General features: G+C 38.9%; 1 protein-coding gene across 1 annotated transcript in view; it reads left to right on the plus strand.

The window, feature by feature from the left end:
* RNF20 (ring finger protein 20) overlaps nt 1-16,289 on the plus strand; it is an 88,919-nt gene extending 72,630 nt beyond the window's left edge. The window contains exons 16-20 of the mRNA XM_063435018.1: nt 5,759-5,971; nt 6,190-6,315; nt 6,390-6,530; nt 10,482-10,583; nt 15,821-16,289. Of these exons, the coding sequence (XP_063291088.1) occupies nt 5,759-5,971; nt 6,190-6,315; nt 6,390-6,530; nt 10,482-10,583; nt 15,821-15,997 (759 nt within the window). The 3' untranslated portion in view covers nt 15,998-16,289. The remainder of the gene's footprint in view (nt 1-5,758; nt 5,972-6,189; nt 6,316-6,389; nt 6,531-10,481; nt 10,584-15,820) is intronic.
* Nucleotides 16,290-16,637: the final 348 nt, after the last annotated feature.

Here is a 16,637-nt window from a genome sequence, read left to right on the forward strand (position 1 = left end):
ATTAAAGAAAGCTTATCAAAGAACTAAAGCTGTACACAGACCCCCCAGAAATACATCAACAACTCCGGGTGTTACAAGATTCCTAGGCACTTATGATAAAGATTGGAACCAGGCATTGCAGGTGTTGAGTAAAAATTGGCCGGTATTACAGTACGACACATGCCTTAAGAACACTATCACGAAACAGCCCTCAATGACCTATCGAAGAGCTAAAAATTTGGCCGACCACTTAACACATAGCCACCTAAAACCAGCACTAACTACATCTACATGGCTCCAAACTAAAGGTCTCTTCAAGTGTGGCCACTGTAAGGCCTGTGATTTTATTCTTCCTTCAAAAATCATGCACAATAAAAGAACATCAAAAGACATAGTGGTGAATTCATTTATAAACTGTAGTTCTACTAATGTGATTTACCTTATAACCTGTGAATGCGGATTACAGTACATTGGCAAAACGTATCAACAACTACGTTGACGGATTCTACAGCATATCAATTCCATCACAAATCCACATACGGATACACTCATTGCCAAACATGTACGATTAATTCATGCCTCCAAATCCAATGTACTAAAATGTCAGGTGATTCAAAAAATATTTCAAAATCACCGCAAAGGAGATATCAACATCGCCCTCTTAAAAGCTGAGTCTCGTTGGATCTATTTATTTCAAACGCTATACCCCAAAGGATTAAATGAGTTTGCTGTTTTATTTATTTATTTTTTCACTTTCTTTCTTTCTGTTAAAGTACATCAGGTCTCAAATAACTACTAAAAGCGATTATGAGAGAGCAGATGTAGTTTGATGGAGAACACGCTTGCACCCTCAAGGAGCAACATATTGGATATAACAATGTTGCAAAATTATTATGTACCACTTTTCTTTTTATTTTTCTTGTTAATTATTATTTCGTTTTGATTAAGTACTATCTACTGAATAGGATACTGAAACACTAGGGGTTCACATATGAATGGAATTTTTTCTTCCCCCTGTGTCTCTTTTCCGTTTAACTTTTACCACAATATTGACTGCATCACTTTAGATTCATTACCTGTCTAGTTCAGCTATATTTATCTAAATTTATTATATTAACTTTTGTATTGGTATGCCTTTTTTACTATCCCCCTTCACAGTATACCGAGCTATTGAGGGTTAACTGCGAGGGAGGATAGGCTCCACCCCCCCCCCTCTCCCTGGCTAGACCAACAGCCAATCCGGAGAGAGGGCGGGCTATTTAAACGACGGTTGAACACTAATCCGGTTCCCCTTGAAGAGCCGATTCTCGGCGAAACGCGCGTCGGGGCATATGTTGTGGAGGGTGTGGGAGGCAGACAGGGGACGATGCTGCAGCAGTTATTTTGTTATTTTAAAACAGCCACCCTCTCCACTAGACTCTAATTGGATGCTAGACGTTTAGTTACAATTAACTTTTCTAACGTCAGATTTTTATTCGGATAGCGTTAGGAGTTGGGGGAATCGAGTCATTTGAGATATTGGGAGATAGAAGTGGGGTGATAACGTTGGGCTATTTGGCTCCAGTTACTATTTAACCCTATTCTTCCCTAATCACCTGTGCCATTACTTGATTTAATTGGCACGGTCTGACTTTTTTCTCTATTATACTCTCTCTCTCTCCTTTTGCTACTTTATTTTGGATAAATAGTGATTGTGCCACTTTGGTTTTAAACTTGTTAATTAAAAGTTACATTTTATTTCTAATATGGATTGCTACTAATGTACTAGTACTCTGTGGGTATATTACTTGGAATCTATGTATCCCACAGATGTACCTGTACTTTCTTTCTGTAAAGCTGTCATTTAGCCTCCATGGGGCTTTCTCTGTGGTCGAAATTGGTTTGCAATTTTATAGATAGTGGCGCGTGATCTGACCACACTATGTCGCCCAATTTGCTAGTTTTTACTTTTTGTAGGATGGTGTTGGTTACTAAAATCATGTCTATCCTGGAGAAGGATTTATGCACCTTTGAGTAATATGTGTACCCTTTTTCAGTGGGATGTTGTGTCCTCCATATGTCATAGAGGTTGTTTTCTAATACTAGTTTGGAGAGAGATTTACATTGCTTTTTTTAATGATTTGACTCTAGGTGTATCGCTAGTGGGTGTGCAGAACATGATTCAAGTCCCCACAGAGAATCACGGAGGCTCTCTGTGGAGGTGGTATCTTGTTAAGAACTTTAAGTAGGAAGTTTTTTTGATTCTTATTAGGACTGTATATGCCGACCAGTGTGTATGTGACTGTGTTAATGTTGCAGTATATTATGATGTATCTTCCATGTGGGTCTTTTTTTATTTGCAGTAGTTCAAAGGGGAGAGATTTGTGGAAGAGGAAGGAGACTTCTCTTGATTTAGATGAATGTGTTGCATGGTATTGGATCAGGAAGTCTTTTTGAGCAAATTCTGGAATTTTGCTATGTTTAAAATGTGTTTCCTGCATACACATTACATCAATCTGTTCTTTTTTCATGGCTTCCAGGAGTAGCCTCCTTTTGTGTGGGGTGTTGAGGCCCCTCACGTTGTGTTTGTAATTTCATATTAACCAAATTAACCCATACCAAACACTAACCCAACACGAACTACTCTTACCCCTAATTGTACCCCTAAATCTAACCATCCTCTAACCCTAATCTCACCATTAACCCTAACCCTGAGGTAACTTACTGCTAATAAAAATTCTGATTATTAGAAATGGGTTTTACTTTTTTTTTTTTTTTAATTCTTTATTTTTGCTGTGCATGCAGTAACAACAGGCTTGCAGAGCCACAACAGCAACTGCAGGCTTTTTCATAGCATTTTACAGTGTGGCAGATTAAACAGCACATTTTTTTTTTAAGAACAAGAAAGTATCTGACTTTTGAACATCTGTAGATTGCTTTAAACATACTAAACTAGACAGGCTTATGGTTGATTTCGTTACGTTAAGATTATGTGGAGTATATAGCATTACATTCCTGAGGAGTACAAACATTTATACATATGCCAGGATTATAATTGTTTGAATTCTTGCTTTAGTGCAGAATCAAAATGAGCTTGACAGGTAGGAGAAGACAGAGGAGAGACACAGTGGGAAAACATTGCGTTTGCGGACATCTTAGCATTGGTTATTACCGTTGTGTGTCATATACGGCAGCTAGCGAAACTATGCTGTAAATTGATATGCGATATACATATATATTGCTAACTGGGATGGTCAGGTAGGTGAGTTGGTTCACCGGCATCTGCCAGTGTCACTATTCCTAGGACATCATGCTAGGGTGTACATTTTTAAATCAGTGTTAGTTGGGTAGTGCTAGCTAGATTAAATAAGCATAAGCCCCTTTATCTGTTGCAATTCGAAGGTTATCTAAAACAATTACATTTGTTATCCCGCTATATTGCATGAGAGTCCTGAATATTTATGTGTGTCAGAGGCTGCTCGGTAGGGTCATCTGCCGCCCGGTGCCCAGAGTCCAAGTTTGTCCCCCACACAGTCTTCCCACTCAGCCGATGCCGACTCTGGAGGCTTGCCAGGTGTGCTTCCAGCTCGTATCTTGGGTGATGGCTTTGGTGGCCCCCTCATCGATGATCCCAGGCTGAGATGTCGCTCCAGCAGTGCTCCGCCTGGTGTACCTGTGGGCAGCATTGTGGCTTGCCGCTTGAGTGGGGGTCGGTAGGTAGGCGCTTCGCTGATCGCAGGCTTTTGGGACAGGTGAGTTGCTTGTTTGCAGTGCTTGCTCGAGGAACCGGCTCCCGCGCGTGCGGGAGAGAGTGAGTGCGCCCGAGTGTCTCGGCGCTGTTTCCCGCCATTTAGATTTTTGGCGTCTACGTTGCCGGATGGCTGCTCTGGAGGCTAGAGGTAAGAAGGCGTATTGTCGGCGGCAAGTTGTGGGGCGTATACATGTAGCCACCGCTTTTACCGCTAAATGGTAGGCCATTCCACGTCCGCAGATCCGGTCAAAAGCCTCCAGGGGAAGCTTTGGGCTCTGCGTCTTGGGCCTTTTCCGAGGCGCCATCTTGACCGCGCTCAGCGGTGCATTGCCCCTGCAGACGGTGTAGCCTGTTAGTTCGGCCCCAGGCCTGGTCAGTTCACCCTTTTGGGACCGGGATATCCCCCACCGGTCCAAAGGGGGGGGGTCGGACATTAGCGTATCCGTTTGGGGGCACCGGTGTCGGGGAGAGCGGCCGCCTCTCCCCGGCTCCAGCCCTAGTAGGCCGCACTTGGCGTTCCGCTCTCCCGGCCCCGACGGGTTTCGGAGTTGTTCCGTTCGATTCCGGGGTGCACCCCCGACATGGGTGGTGCACCCTGGTGGGTTCTTGGGCTTTGTAGCCATCGCTTTGACCCCGATATTTGCCCGCCAGGCTGGAGCTCGTGGTGTCCACGTCTTTACAGCTAGGCTGTCAGGCTCCGCCCCCCGGGTTTTACTTTTTAACACAGTTGATGGTCGTATTTTGAAACCATCTATTGTCCGTTTTCAGAGTTACACTTAGTGTGATTTTGAATGGAGCCCTGCTTCCCAGCTGATTACATTGTGGCCCCAGCTGACTAACAGGATTTATTAATTTAACCCTGCTCTCATGCAATCTATTTTAAGGTGTTTAAACGCGTTTAAATGCAAGCAACTCATCAAAAAGCATGCGGCCACCTAAAATAATACCAGTAAAAACTCAGAGCAGCCCTAGATATCCATTAATACCTGGAGTTAGTGGTGCAAGCAGGGATTTAACATTGATCATTCTGCGATCTTATTAATAGGCATTTAAATGCCTATTTAACCCCTTAAGGACCAAACTTCTGGAATAAAAGGGAATCATGACATGTCACACATGTCATGTGTCCTTAAGGGGTTAAAGAACTGTTTGCAGCACTGACTTCCAGCACTACAAACCACTCATTGAAACACAAAATGGCTCCAGCAGACAGTGGGGGAGCCCCAGAGATAAAACATTCTAAATTAAATCTCTCTTTACAGGAAGTGTTTAGGAAAACTGTGCAAGTCATCTACAGGGATGGATGACCTGGGCTATATAAAAAAGTGATTTAATTCTTAAATGGCAAAGAATTTAGCAGTGAGACTGCAGGGGCATGCAATATGCACCAAAACTGTTAAAGGAAAACTCCAGTGCCAGGAAAACAATCTGTTTTCCTGGCACTGCAGGTACCCTCTCCCTCCCACCTCCCATCCCAGGTAGCTGAAGGGGTGAAAACACCTTCAGGTCACTTACCTGAGACCCCGCCGATGTCCCTCGGCGGTGGTTTCGGGTCGGCGTCGCTCCTCCCAGTAATCACGTCAGCCGGTGGGCGAGACTAATCCCGCCCGCGTTGGCTGAGGAAACCTAATGCGCATGCGCGGCAATGCCGCGCATGCGCATTAGGTCTCCCCATAGGAAAGCATTGAAAAATACTTTCAATGCTTTCCTATGGGGAATTGAGCGACGCTGGAGGTGCTCGCACAGCGTGAGGACGTCCAGCGACGCTCTAGCAAAGAAAATCCATTTTATAAAAAACCTGCAATAATTACAGTTGCAGGGTTAAGAGTAGTGGGAGTTGGCACCTAAACCACTCCCATGAGCAGAAGTGGTCTGGGTGCCTGGAGTGTCCCTTTAATGCCTTTGGTGTCCCTTTAAACTGATGTGTTCATTTGAAGCAAGCTTTGTTTTGTAGTGCTTTCATTTAATAGAAGAACTGTTAAATACCTCTTTTCTACTTCTATGCATTAGTAAATCTATTTATTATAAGCTTTGAAATATATGTGATAGGAGGAGGAGGCACTGCTGTCAGAAATGGATGTCACGGGCCAGGCATTTGAGGATATGCAAGAGCAGAACATCCGGCTGATGCAACAGCTCAGAGAAAAGGATGATGCCAACTTTAAGCTGATGTCTGAGAGGATCAAATCAAACCAGATCCATAAACTTTTAAAGGAGGAAAAGGAGGAGTTGGCAGACCAGCTCCTTACTCTTCGCACACAGGTATGTATACAATCCCTTTTTTTTTTTTTTTATATATATTTCTTGTAAATGATTCCTCAACTCGTTAACTTTCTCTCTCTTTTATATGGTCTATGCACCTTCTCTAACAAATTCAGATTAATGTTCTATTAAGTCTCCTCCCTCTGTAGTGTAGTGTTTTGCACTTGTTTTCCCTATTTTCTGATACTTATTGGTGTTACTGCTGCTCTTTTGCACAGGTAGATGCTCAACTACAGGTTCTTCGAAAACTTGAAGAAAAGGAACATTTACTCCAGAGCAGCATAAATACAGGAGAGAAGGAACTGACTTTGCGTACACAAGCACTGGATCTTAGCAAACGCAAGGTAGTATGTGCTTGCCGCTCACTTTCATCCTCTTTACATACTTCTTTTGAATCTGTCTTTGCTAATTTTTGCAGGCATCAGAGGCTTCACAGCAAGCAGAGGAGCTGCGCTCACAGATGGAAGTATCTCAAAAGAAATTGCGAGATTTGAGAACAGAAATAATTGAAAATAGTGCAAACCGGGAGAAGGATGCATTTAACTACAAGAGAGCTCAGGTGATTTGACTTATGCATGGTTTATTGTCTGCCCCCTTCCTTTTTTTCCCTCCTCTCTTTCTCACTATATATCTTCAATGCTCTGTCTGTTACAGGCAATTTAGAAGCCTTTCCACGGTTGGAAATATCCAATCCCTTTATTAATTTGGTAGCACTATATTTGATATAGATCCTTCCTTTTGAGAATTGGTATCTAACATTTTGCATAATGAAAACACTGGATATTACCATTGTATTATAAAGAGATGATTTTAATTTTGTTTCAGTATCCTAATTATTCATAATACCTTACAGGCCTCTGGGGTTGTCTGTAGATATTTTTTTTTTTTTTTTTTTTTTATCTTTGTGTAAGCATTTGGTTTTCTCAAATGACAATATTTTAGGAGTATTCAACTTCATCTGATAGCTGACCAGTTTACCTTTACATGTACTTACACATAAACCAATCAGCCATGACATTAAACCCAGCCACGACAGGTTAAGTGAATAACATTGATTATATTGTTACAATGGCACCTGTCAAGGGATGGGATATATATTGGGCAACAAGTGTACAGTCAGTTCTTGAATTTCATGTTTTGCAAGCAGGAAAAATGAAAAGACCAGAGTGAATTTGATAAATAGTGATGGCTAGACAACTGTGTCAGAGCCTCTCCAAAATAGCAAGTCTTACTTGTGGGGTGTTCCCTGTATGTAGTGGTTAGTACCTACCAAAAGTGGTGCAATGAAGGACAACTGGTTAACCGGCATCAAGAGCATGGGCGCCCAAGACTCATTGATACACGTGGGAAGCGAAGGCTAGACCGTTTGGATCAGTCACACAGAAGAGCTCTTGTTCTAATTCCTGAAAATCCTAGTGTTGGCCATGACAGAAAGGGGTCAGAACACACTGTGCATCGCAGTTTGCGGTATATGGGTTGCATAGACATAGACCAGTCAGAGTGCCCATAATGACCCCTGTTCACCGCTGAAAGTGCCTTAAATGGGGATGTGAGCATCTGACCTAGACCATGCTGTAATGGAAGAAAGTTGTATGGTCTGATAAATCACATTTTCTTTTAGATCAGGTGGATGACCAGGTGCACAGTTTACCTGGGGAAGAAATGGCAGCAGGATGCACTATAGGATGAAGACAGGCTGGCAGAGGCAGTGTTATGCTCTGGGCAATGTTCTGCTGGGAAGTCTTGGGTCCTGACATTCATGTGGATGTTACTTTGACACGTACCACCTACCTAGAGATTGTTGCAGACCATGTACACCCCTTCATGGCAATGGTGTTCCCTTATGGCAATGACTTTTTTTTTCAGGAGAAAAATGCACCCTGCCACAATGCAAACATTGTTCAGGAATAGTTTGAGGAACATGATAAAGAGTTAAAGGTGTTGCCATGGCCTACAAATTCACCAGATCTCAATCCAATTGTGCATCTGTGAAATGTGCTGGAACAACAAATCTGATCCATGGAGGTCCCATCTTACAACTAGCAGGACTAGCAGTCCATGGTTCTACACATCAGAACTGTTTTGGCAGCACAAGTGGGACCTACACAATGTTAGGCAGGTGGTTTTAATATTGTGACTGGTCAGTGTATGGCGCCTAGTGTTTTTCTTTTGTATGGTCTGTCTTGGGTAACCTGTTGCTATCACATATCTCCCATGATGTTGCCAAAGTGAGTCATGTGACCCTTTCAGGAACGCCTTTTGTCAATGTTCAGGGATTACCTATATTCTGGAGTGTTTTTTTTTTTTTTTTTTATATATATATATATATATATATATATATATTGCTTGCCTTGTTGGGAGGCCAAATGACTAGAGAGAAAACCTACCTACAACTGAAATAGTGGAAAGTTGTTTATTAAGATGGCATAGGATTTTTCTCTCATCTAATATATTTACGATCCATAATCTGATCTGCCTATGTCGTGCTTTTATTCAACCTTTCCTAGAAACTACATATGTGTGTTAATGTACGCTGTACATATTTTTACTGATGTTTTGTTAAATGCAATAGTAAAATAAGGAGGAGTTGAACACCTCTAGCTTTCGGCAGAGCAGTCTGTTATATACCAACCATTACTAAATGAGTCATACCTTGGATAAACCTATAGCTTAGTTTTATCATTTTCATTTATGTACCAATTTTAATCCCATTTTATATACAATGAATTAGAAATATATCACTTACTGCATATTGATTGAAATGTTTAACAAAGATTGCTTGCAAGCAAGATAGCATAGTAATAAACAAGACAAGGTCAGTGTTACAGAAGTCATTTTCAATGTTTAACTCTCGAAGGTCAGTATCCCGTAAATGATAGTTAAACTATCCAGTGTTTAGGTCATTGGAAAAAAGACAAAACTAATGTTACTCGTAGTAAGAGTCACATACATTATCGAGGTCAAAACCAACCAAAGAATTACTCCAATTCTGGAACCACAAAAAGGTGCCTAATTGTAATTGAGTACTTAAATGTTTCAGCCGGAACGGCACCCCAACCAATCACAGGTAACAACCTGGACTCTGTCTAGTAATTGCATATTGGACTGTAACAACATGAAAATGTTACCGGTTTTAAACTTGGAAAGTTGAAATTGTAGCACAACCCTCTGTTATAGTTACTGATGGCAAGAAAGAGCATGTCCTCCTTAGACATTCAGAATCTGGGAATTGCAAAGTAGCACTCAGCCTTCCATTGTGCTGCAAAGCAAGTATTTAACATAGGAACATAGAATGTGAAGGCAGATAAGAACCATTCGGCCCATCTAGTCTGCCCACATTTCTAAATACTCTCATTAGTCCCTGGCCTTATCTTATAGCTAGCCTTATGCCTTATGCCTATCCCACGCATGCCTAAATTCCTTCACTGTGTTAACCTCTACCACTTCGGCTGGAAGGCTATTCCATGCATCCACTACCCTCTCAGTAAAGTAATTCTTCCTGATATTATTTATATACCTTTGTCCTCTCGTTGTGGTAGTTTTTCTTCTTTTAAATATAGTCTCCTCCTTTACTGTAAAAAAGTAGGTGCACAAAATAAATGTATAGGATAGCTAAATTATACACAATACAATGTGCCAAGCATGCAAAAGTGTCATGCAAATTTGTGCATAAATACAGATATATATACTGGAAAATCACCATATATACATTTAACCGTGCAGGCTAATATACACAGATATAGGAAAAGTTATATACTTGCACAGGTCTGTTCAGGCTGTCTAATCTAAAATATAAGAAGACACAGTCCTAGTGCAATATTGTTAAGGTAAATAATAGAACGAAAAGAAAAAATTCCAAACTCACAATTGTGGAGTGGTTGAAGTACCACTCCAAACTATCAGACCTCAGGAGGATCAGCCCCTTGTGATCGTAGGATCCGATTGATGAACAGCTGAAAGCACTCACTTGATGACCGGTAAGGTATAAAAGCAGTGTTCCATTTATTAAGACATCAAAAAAAATTATTAAATATATTTAAAAAACTGCTCCTGCCGCTGATAAGAGGGTAAGAGTCCAATAAGTCCAGGTCTATGTTGAGGATAAACCAAAGTAGTAGTTCTCTCCTCTTCTCTGTACCGGCTTGGTATCGGCTCTCCCATCCAGCGCAGTTACTTCCGGCTTCCGGTCCACGCAACGCGTTTCGCCCCGCCTCTCGGGGCTTTCTCAAGCGTAAATACAAACGGCTCTCAGCGTCTCTTAAGTAGCATCCACATAATAAGCGGTCCCAGGCTATTTGCAGACACCGCTCACAGAGTCCATTATACCTCTCCTTATTTAACTGCACTTGTTGCTGAAAAATTTCTAATTAAACTTTAAAATATTTTATGCAGTCATTTGTATTCAATTTATCAAATGAGTGCCTTCTTTGCCATCAGTTTTATTTCCCATTCATCTTTTATCACTTTTTTATTATTTTTATGCTTTTTGTTTGTTTTTATGTATATATAGGAGGACATATCTCGTCTGCGGAAGAAATTGGAATCCACAAAAAAACCTGATTTGGTGCCAACGTGTGATAAAATTCTTATGGAAGAAATCAAAGAATATAAGGTATAATTATCTCTAGTTACAGGTTTAATGTACCTATTATACTTTTATTATTTAATACTGGAAAGAAAAGTGGGGTGTCCAATTATACCAGACTACATACAAAATGTGCACGTGCTTCTCAAAAAGAGGAACTGTCGTGTTTTCAATTTAAAAATTTAATCTTTTTTTAATACTCCTCTTAGTATCTTTTATTGTCATTTACCTACTTTGCCAGACAAGTTTGTTAACTTATAGAACCATATAGATGGCACATACGCGAGTGCACCTTTGCTGGAGAAAATGCAGAGTGCATGCCTAGGTGCAGCATTTTCTCCTTTATATGTTGTAGTTCGCATGCATGCTCCCATAGCATTATGGGGTGGCAAAGTTGCTGTAATGCTGAAGTGCAGCAGAGGTTAAGAACATTTTTAAATTAACTTCTGCATTATTTACAACAATAAACGGTGGAATAGAGTTTACTGGCGTGAAGGAAGAGGGAGCTATAAAATCTCTGGAAGTGATAGTTTCTCTTTAAAACAGGGGTAATTATCAAAGAGGAGAAACAGTTACATAGTTATACAGTAATCTAGGTTGCAAAAGACTAAAGTTCAACCTTAAAACCCATTCTGTTGATACAAAAGAAGGCAAAAACAAACAATTGTAGCAATTTCCAATTATGCCACAAAAGGGGAAAAAGTTATTGACTCCAAAATGGCAATCTGATTTATCCTTGGATCACTTACACATACATATTAAATATATATCCTTGAATATATTTTGCTTTTGCAAAAAAGCATCCAGGCCTTTTCAAAAATATCTAGAGAATCTGATAAAATAACCTATTTAGACAGAAAACTTCACATCTTTATTGTTCTTCTCTGAACTCTGCTGTAAGTGAAAACTCATTTCTATCAGTCTCAGTGGGTGACATATTTTCAGTTGTGTATTGCTGCTTAACAAACAGATTAGCACATAGTGGTTTATACTGAACCTGTATATATTTGTATAGTGCCATCGTATTCCCTCTGAGGCGTACTTATTTTCCAAAGAAAACAAATGCAGTTTTTCTAGCCTTCCTTTCATCTTTTTATCCCCTTATTAATTTTGTAGCTCTTCTCTGCACCTTTTCTCGTTCTACAATATCCTTCTTTAAAACTGATGACCAAAATTGCACTGCATATTCAAGGGGGTGTTTTACTATTGCTTTATAAAGAGACCAAACTTTAGTTTGATCAAGTAAATGAATAGGCTTTTTTATACATGAAACCACCTTACTAGTTTTTGCAATGGCTGTCATTGCATCCCGTTGCCTAGTTTATCTATAATTTTTATTTAATGTTCTCTCTAACGCAGCCTCATTTAAAGGAACTCTATAGGGTCTATGACACAAACATGTATTCCTAAACCTATATAGTTAAAAACACCCCTTGCCTCCCTAAATCTAGTAAAATCTTACTTTCATTCCAGTCTGCTGCTGCTGACTCTGCCCCACATCTTCCTGCTTGGCTGACATATTCAGGAGTGGTTATCTGAGCCAATCACAATGCTTTTACATAGGAACGCATTGGATTGTCTGAGCTTGTCAATGAGGCAGCTTAGGGGCTGAGCCAGCCAAGCCAAACACAGCCCTGTCCAATCAGCATGTCCTCATACAGATACATTGAATCACTGCATCTCTATGAGCAATGTTCAGTGTCTGCATGCAGAGGATGGAGACACTGAATGGGTGGAGGTACTGCACAGTGTACAACACGGCTACTAGCATCTCAAGTAGCCATCTGAGGAATGACCAGTGGAGGTATCCCTAAGCTGTAATGTAAACATTCCACTAACTCTGAAAAGACCATGTTTATTGCAAAATGCCTGAAGGGAATGATCATACTCACTAGAACTAATACAATAAGCTGTAGTTCTTCTGGTGACTATAATGTCCCTTTAATGTAGAGGCCTGTGGGTTCCTTATTCCAAAATGCATCTCTGTAGTGAAGTTATATCATGTTCAGACTGCAGATGACCTAAAACTGTGTAAAATTATAGAAACACTTACAAATGACTTTTAATTCCATCTTCAAGATCTTTTTTTAAACTGATTAAAGGGAAGTTGATCCATGACAGACCTCTGAGGCACTCCACTCACTACATTTGTCCAATTAGAAAATTTTCCCTGTACAAATATTATCTGCACTCTATCTTTAAGACAAAAACACGATTTTTCACCTAAACCAACTGATTTCAGTTTTAATAGTAAATTTTGTGTAGAATTGAGCAATGAGACTGCAGCGGGCATGATCTATACACCAAAACAGCTTCATTAACCCCTTAACGCCGTTACGGCGTTCTATGCCGTCGCGGCTTTAAAGGGCTTTAAAGCCGTTGCGGCGGCATAGAACGCCGTAACGGCTGAAGCCCCCAGGAGGTACTGTGTACTCACCTCCGCCGCGATCCTCTTCTGGGGGGCTGCCTGAGAGCCCAGGCAGCCCCCCTCCGGCAAATGAGGCCCCCGGGGGCCATGTGATCGCTCTCAAAGAGCGATCACATGGCCCCCTATAGCTGGCTATGGATCTGCCAGCAGGGGGGTGTCTAAAATATTAGACAGTCCCCCTGCTGGTAGAAAAGTATAAAAAAATAAATAAATACACATGTTAAAATAAAATACAAGTATTTATATATATATATATATATATATATATATATAATATATGTATATATATTATATATCATATATTTACATATAATATATATATATGTAACGTCATACAAAGTGTATTTTAATATTAATATTAGTATATATATTAGTATTAAAATACACTTGGAATGACGTTACATATATATGATATATATAATAGATCTACATATATATATTATATATAAATACGTATAATTAAAATAATAAATAAATAAGAAATAAATAAATAAAATATTGAAACAAAATTTAAAATAAATTATATATTCTTATGTAATTTCATTCTAACTGTATTTTGTTATTAATATATATATATATATATTGGAAACAGAATACACTTAGAATGACATTCTATATATATCTATCTATATATAAAATACAAATAACCGCAAATATATATATATAGATAAATACATATAATTACATAAAAGATTACATTAGTATACACGTAGAATTTAAATACCTATAAATGCATATCTATTAAAATTCTACGTGTATATTTAAGTCATTTTTTAACATAATTATGTCATTTGATTAATTAAAATTTGATTGACATGCCTGACAACACAGGGAGAAAGTGCAGAGAATTTAATTCGCAAGCACTATATTTGACCCTGTAACTCTCCAAGACACCATAAAACCTGTATATAGGGGGTATTGTTTTACTCGGGAGACTTCGCTGAACTCAAATATTAGTGTTTAAAACTGGTAAATTGTATTACAACGATGATATTTTAAGTAAAAGTGAAGTTTTTTGCATTTTTTACAAACAAACGGCACTTTTATGGACTATATTATTGTTGTAATATGTTTTACTGTTTTAAAACACTAATATTTGTGTTTAGTGAAATCTCCTGAGAATAACAGTACCCCCCATGTACAGGTTTTATGGTGTTTTGGAAAGTTAGAGAGTCACATATAAGGCTTGCATTTCATTTTTTTGACATTGAAATTTGCCAGACTAGTTATGTTGCCTTTGAGACCGTATGTTAGCCCAGGAATAAGAATTACCCCCATGATGGCATACCATTTGCAAAAGTAGACAACCCAAGGTATTGCAAATGGGGTATGTCCAGTCATTTTTAGTAGCCACTTGTGTCACAAACACTGGCCAAATATTAGTTTTTTGCTTTTTTCACACAAAAACAAATATGAACGCTAACTTTGGCCAGTGTTTGTGACTAAGTGGCTACTAAAAAAGACTAAACATACCCCACGTTCAATACCTTGGGTTGTCTACTTTTTCAAATGGTATGCCATTATGGGGGTAATTCTCATTCCTGGGCTACCACACCGTCTCAAAGGTAACATTACTAATCTGGCAAATTTCAATTTGAAAATAGAACGTTCTATATTTGACCCTGTAACTTTCCAAAACACCATAAAACCTGTTAATGGGGGGTACTGTTGTACCCGTGAGACGTCGCTGATTACAAATATGTGCATTTTGTTGCAGTAAAACCTAACAGTATTATGCCATTTACAGCTAAAATGTGAGGCGGAACTACAAATAAAAAAAAAAAATCAAATTTCTCAGTTTTTTTTTTTATTTTATTCATAATAAATTGTTTCATATATAAATATTTTATATGAAATGAAAGCCCTGTTTCTCCTGAACAAAATGATATATAATAAGTGTGGGTGCATTTAATATGAAAGAGGTGAATTACGGTTGAACAGACATATAGCGCAAATTCCAGTTTTTGTTTACGTTTTGATCAGAACGTGCACTATTGACTCCGTCCTGAAGGGGTTAAGCTAAAGAGGATTTTTTGGTTTTGTTTTTGTTTATTTTTTTTGTTTTAGCATCACTTTGAAAGTTTTTTTTTTTTGTTTATAAAAAAAATGCATAATTTAAAGAGATATCTTTAAAATTAAACTGTTATGCTATTTTTCACCTATGCTCTTTAAAAAAAAAAAAAAAAAAAAAAAGCTTGAGATTTCAACTTTATATTGTGCTAGCAGTTTTGCTAGCACATGTATAGATTTGGCAGAAAAAAAAAAAACAATTTACAAATATTTTTTTTTTCTCCCATCTGAGTCTCAATTCCTCGACAGACGTTCAATGTTGAAGAATGAAGAGACAGGGAGAGCAGAAGAGACCCACTGCTCTCCACCCATTGCAATCACTGTGCATGGTGGGCCGGTGGTGGGTATTACAGAGTGTAACATCCACCTTTGTAAGGAGATCGTGGCCTGTATAACCACATAGAAACATTTTACATATTTGGACATAAGGATATAGGCTAAATACTAAACATGTGTACAAATATTTTTTTTACAATCTCAGAATTTCTCAGATCCGATCAAAGGGACTTGGTTGTGCAATCTCGCACACATCCCAAAAAATGTATTTTTATTTTACGCACTCTGTTGTAAGGTTAATCAAACGTCATTTTGTTTGTAATTTGCCATTTCTACTCCACCTACCCTTTCTTTATATCCTAGCCCCCCCCCCCAAGTGTTTTTTCCTATGATTTGCTTCCTCTACGTTTATTACTCTTTGCAAATCTCATGTTTCATGTACTTCATGTACTTAATTTCCTGTACTAAAATTTTCTACTCAATATTACAGACCAGACTCACTTGTCCATGCTGCAATTCAAGGAAGATGGATGTTGTCCTCACCAAGTGTTTCCATGTATTCTGCTTCGAATGTGTGAAGACACGCTATGACACAAGGCAGCGCAAATGCCCCAAGTGTAATGCAGCTTTTGGAGCCAACGACTTCCATCGTATCTACATTGGTTGAATTGTACAATACATTCCAATGCCCCAGCAGCTCCCTGCTTGCATAGACATTATAGACCTACCCGCATGTGTAACTTCCCTACTCTACATGGACACATTGCGCTGCAGGAATAGCATCCTCGTATAGTCCCCTAACAAACCTCTCATAGAAAAGTGTGAAGCTTAATGTACTCTACAAATTCCCATTTCTAAAAAAAAAAAATATTCTTTTATACTACTACATCGAGAAATGAAATTGGGCTGATTGTTGTTTCTTGTGACATAAGCTGTAATTAAATTATTTTCCTTGAAAATTGTTTACTTGTGAATACTGAACAGTATGTGAATTTATTAATGCTTTTATTTTTAAAGCAAAATATTTGTTTAAATATAAGCAGTACATTGAGGGTTAACAGAAATGAGTTGTCGTTTTTGTTTACATTTTATTATTATAGTATAAGATCCAATTTCCATAGTAAGAGAGGCAGAACTCACAACTGGGTTGTTGCCCTGTCCTCCAATTGGTCAGGTTTTGTAGCAAGCAGAGCATATACAACTTAAACCACATCCATGTAACAAGACAGACAACTTGCAAGACCTTGTTTGATGTAGGCTAGGTGTTAAAAAGATTGTGGGGAGGACAATACAACTCCCTACAGTGC

Source organism: Pelobates fuscus, chromosome 10 (assembly GCF_036172605.1).
Source record: "Pelobates fuscus isolate aPelFus1 chromosome 10, aPelFus1.pri, whole genome shotgun sequence".
Lineage (NCBI taxonomy): Eukaryota > Metazoa > Chordata > Amphibia > Anura > Pelobatidae > Pelobates > Pelobates fuscus.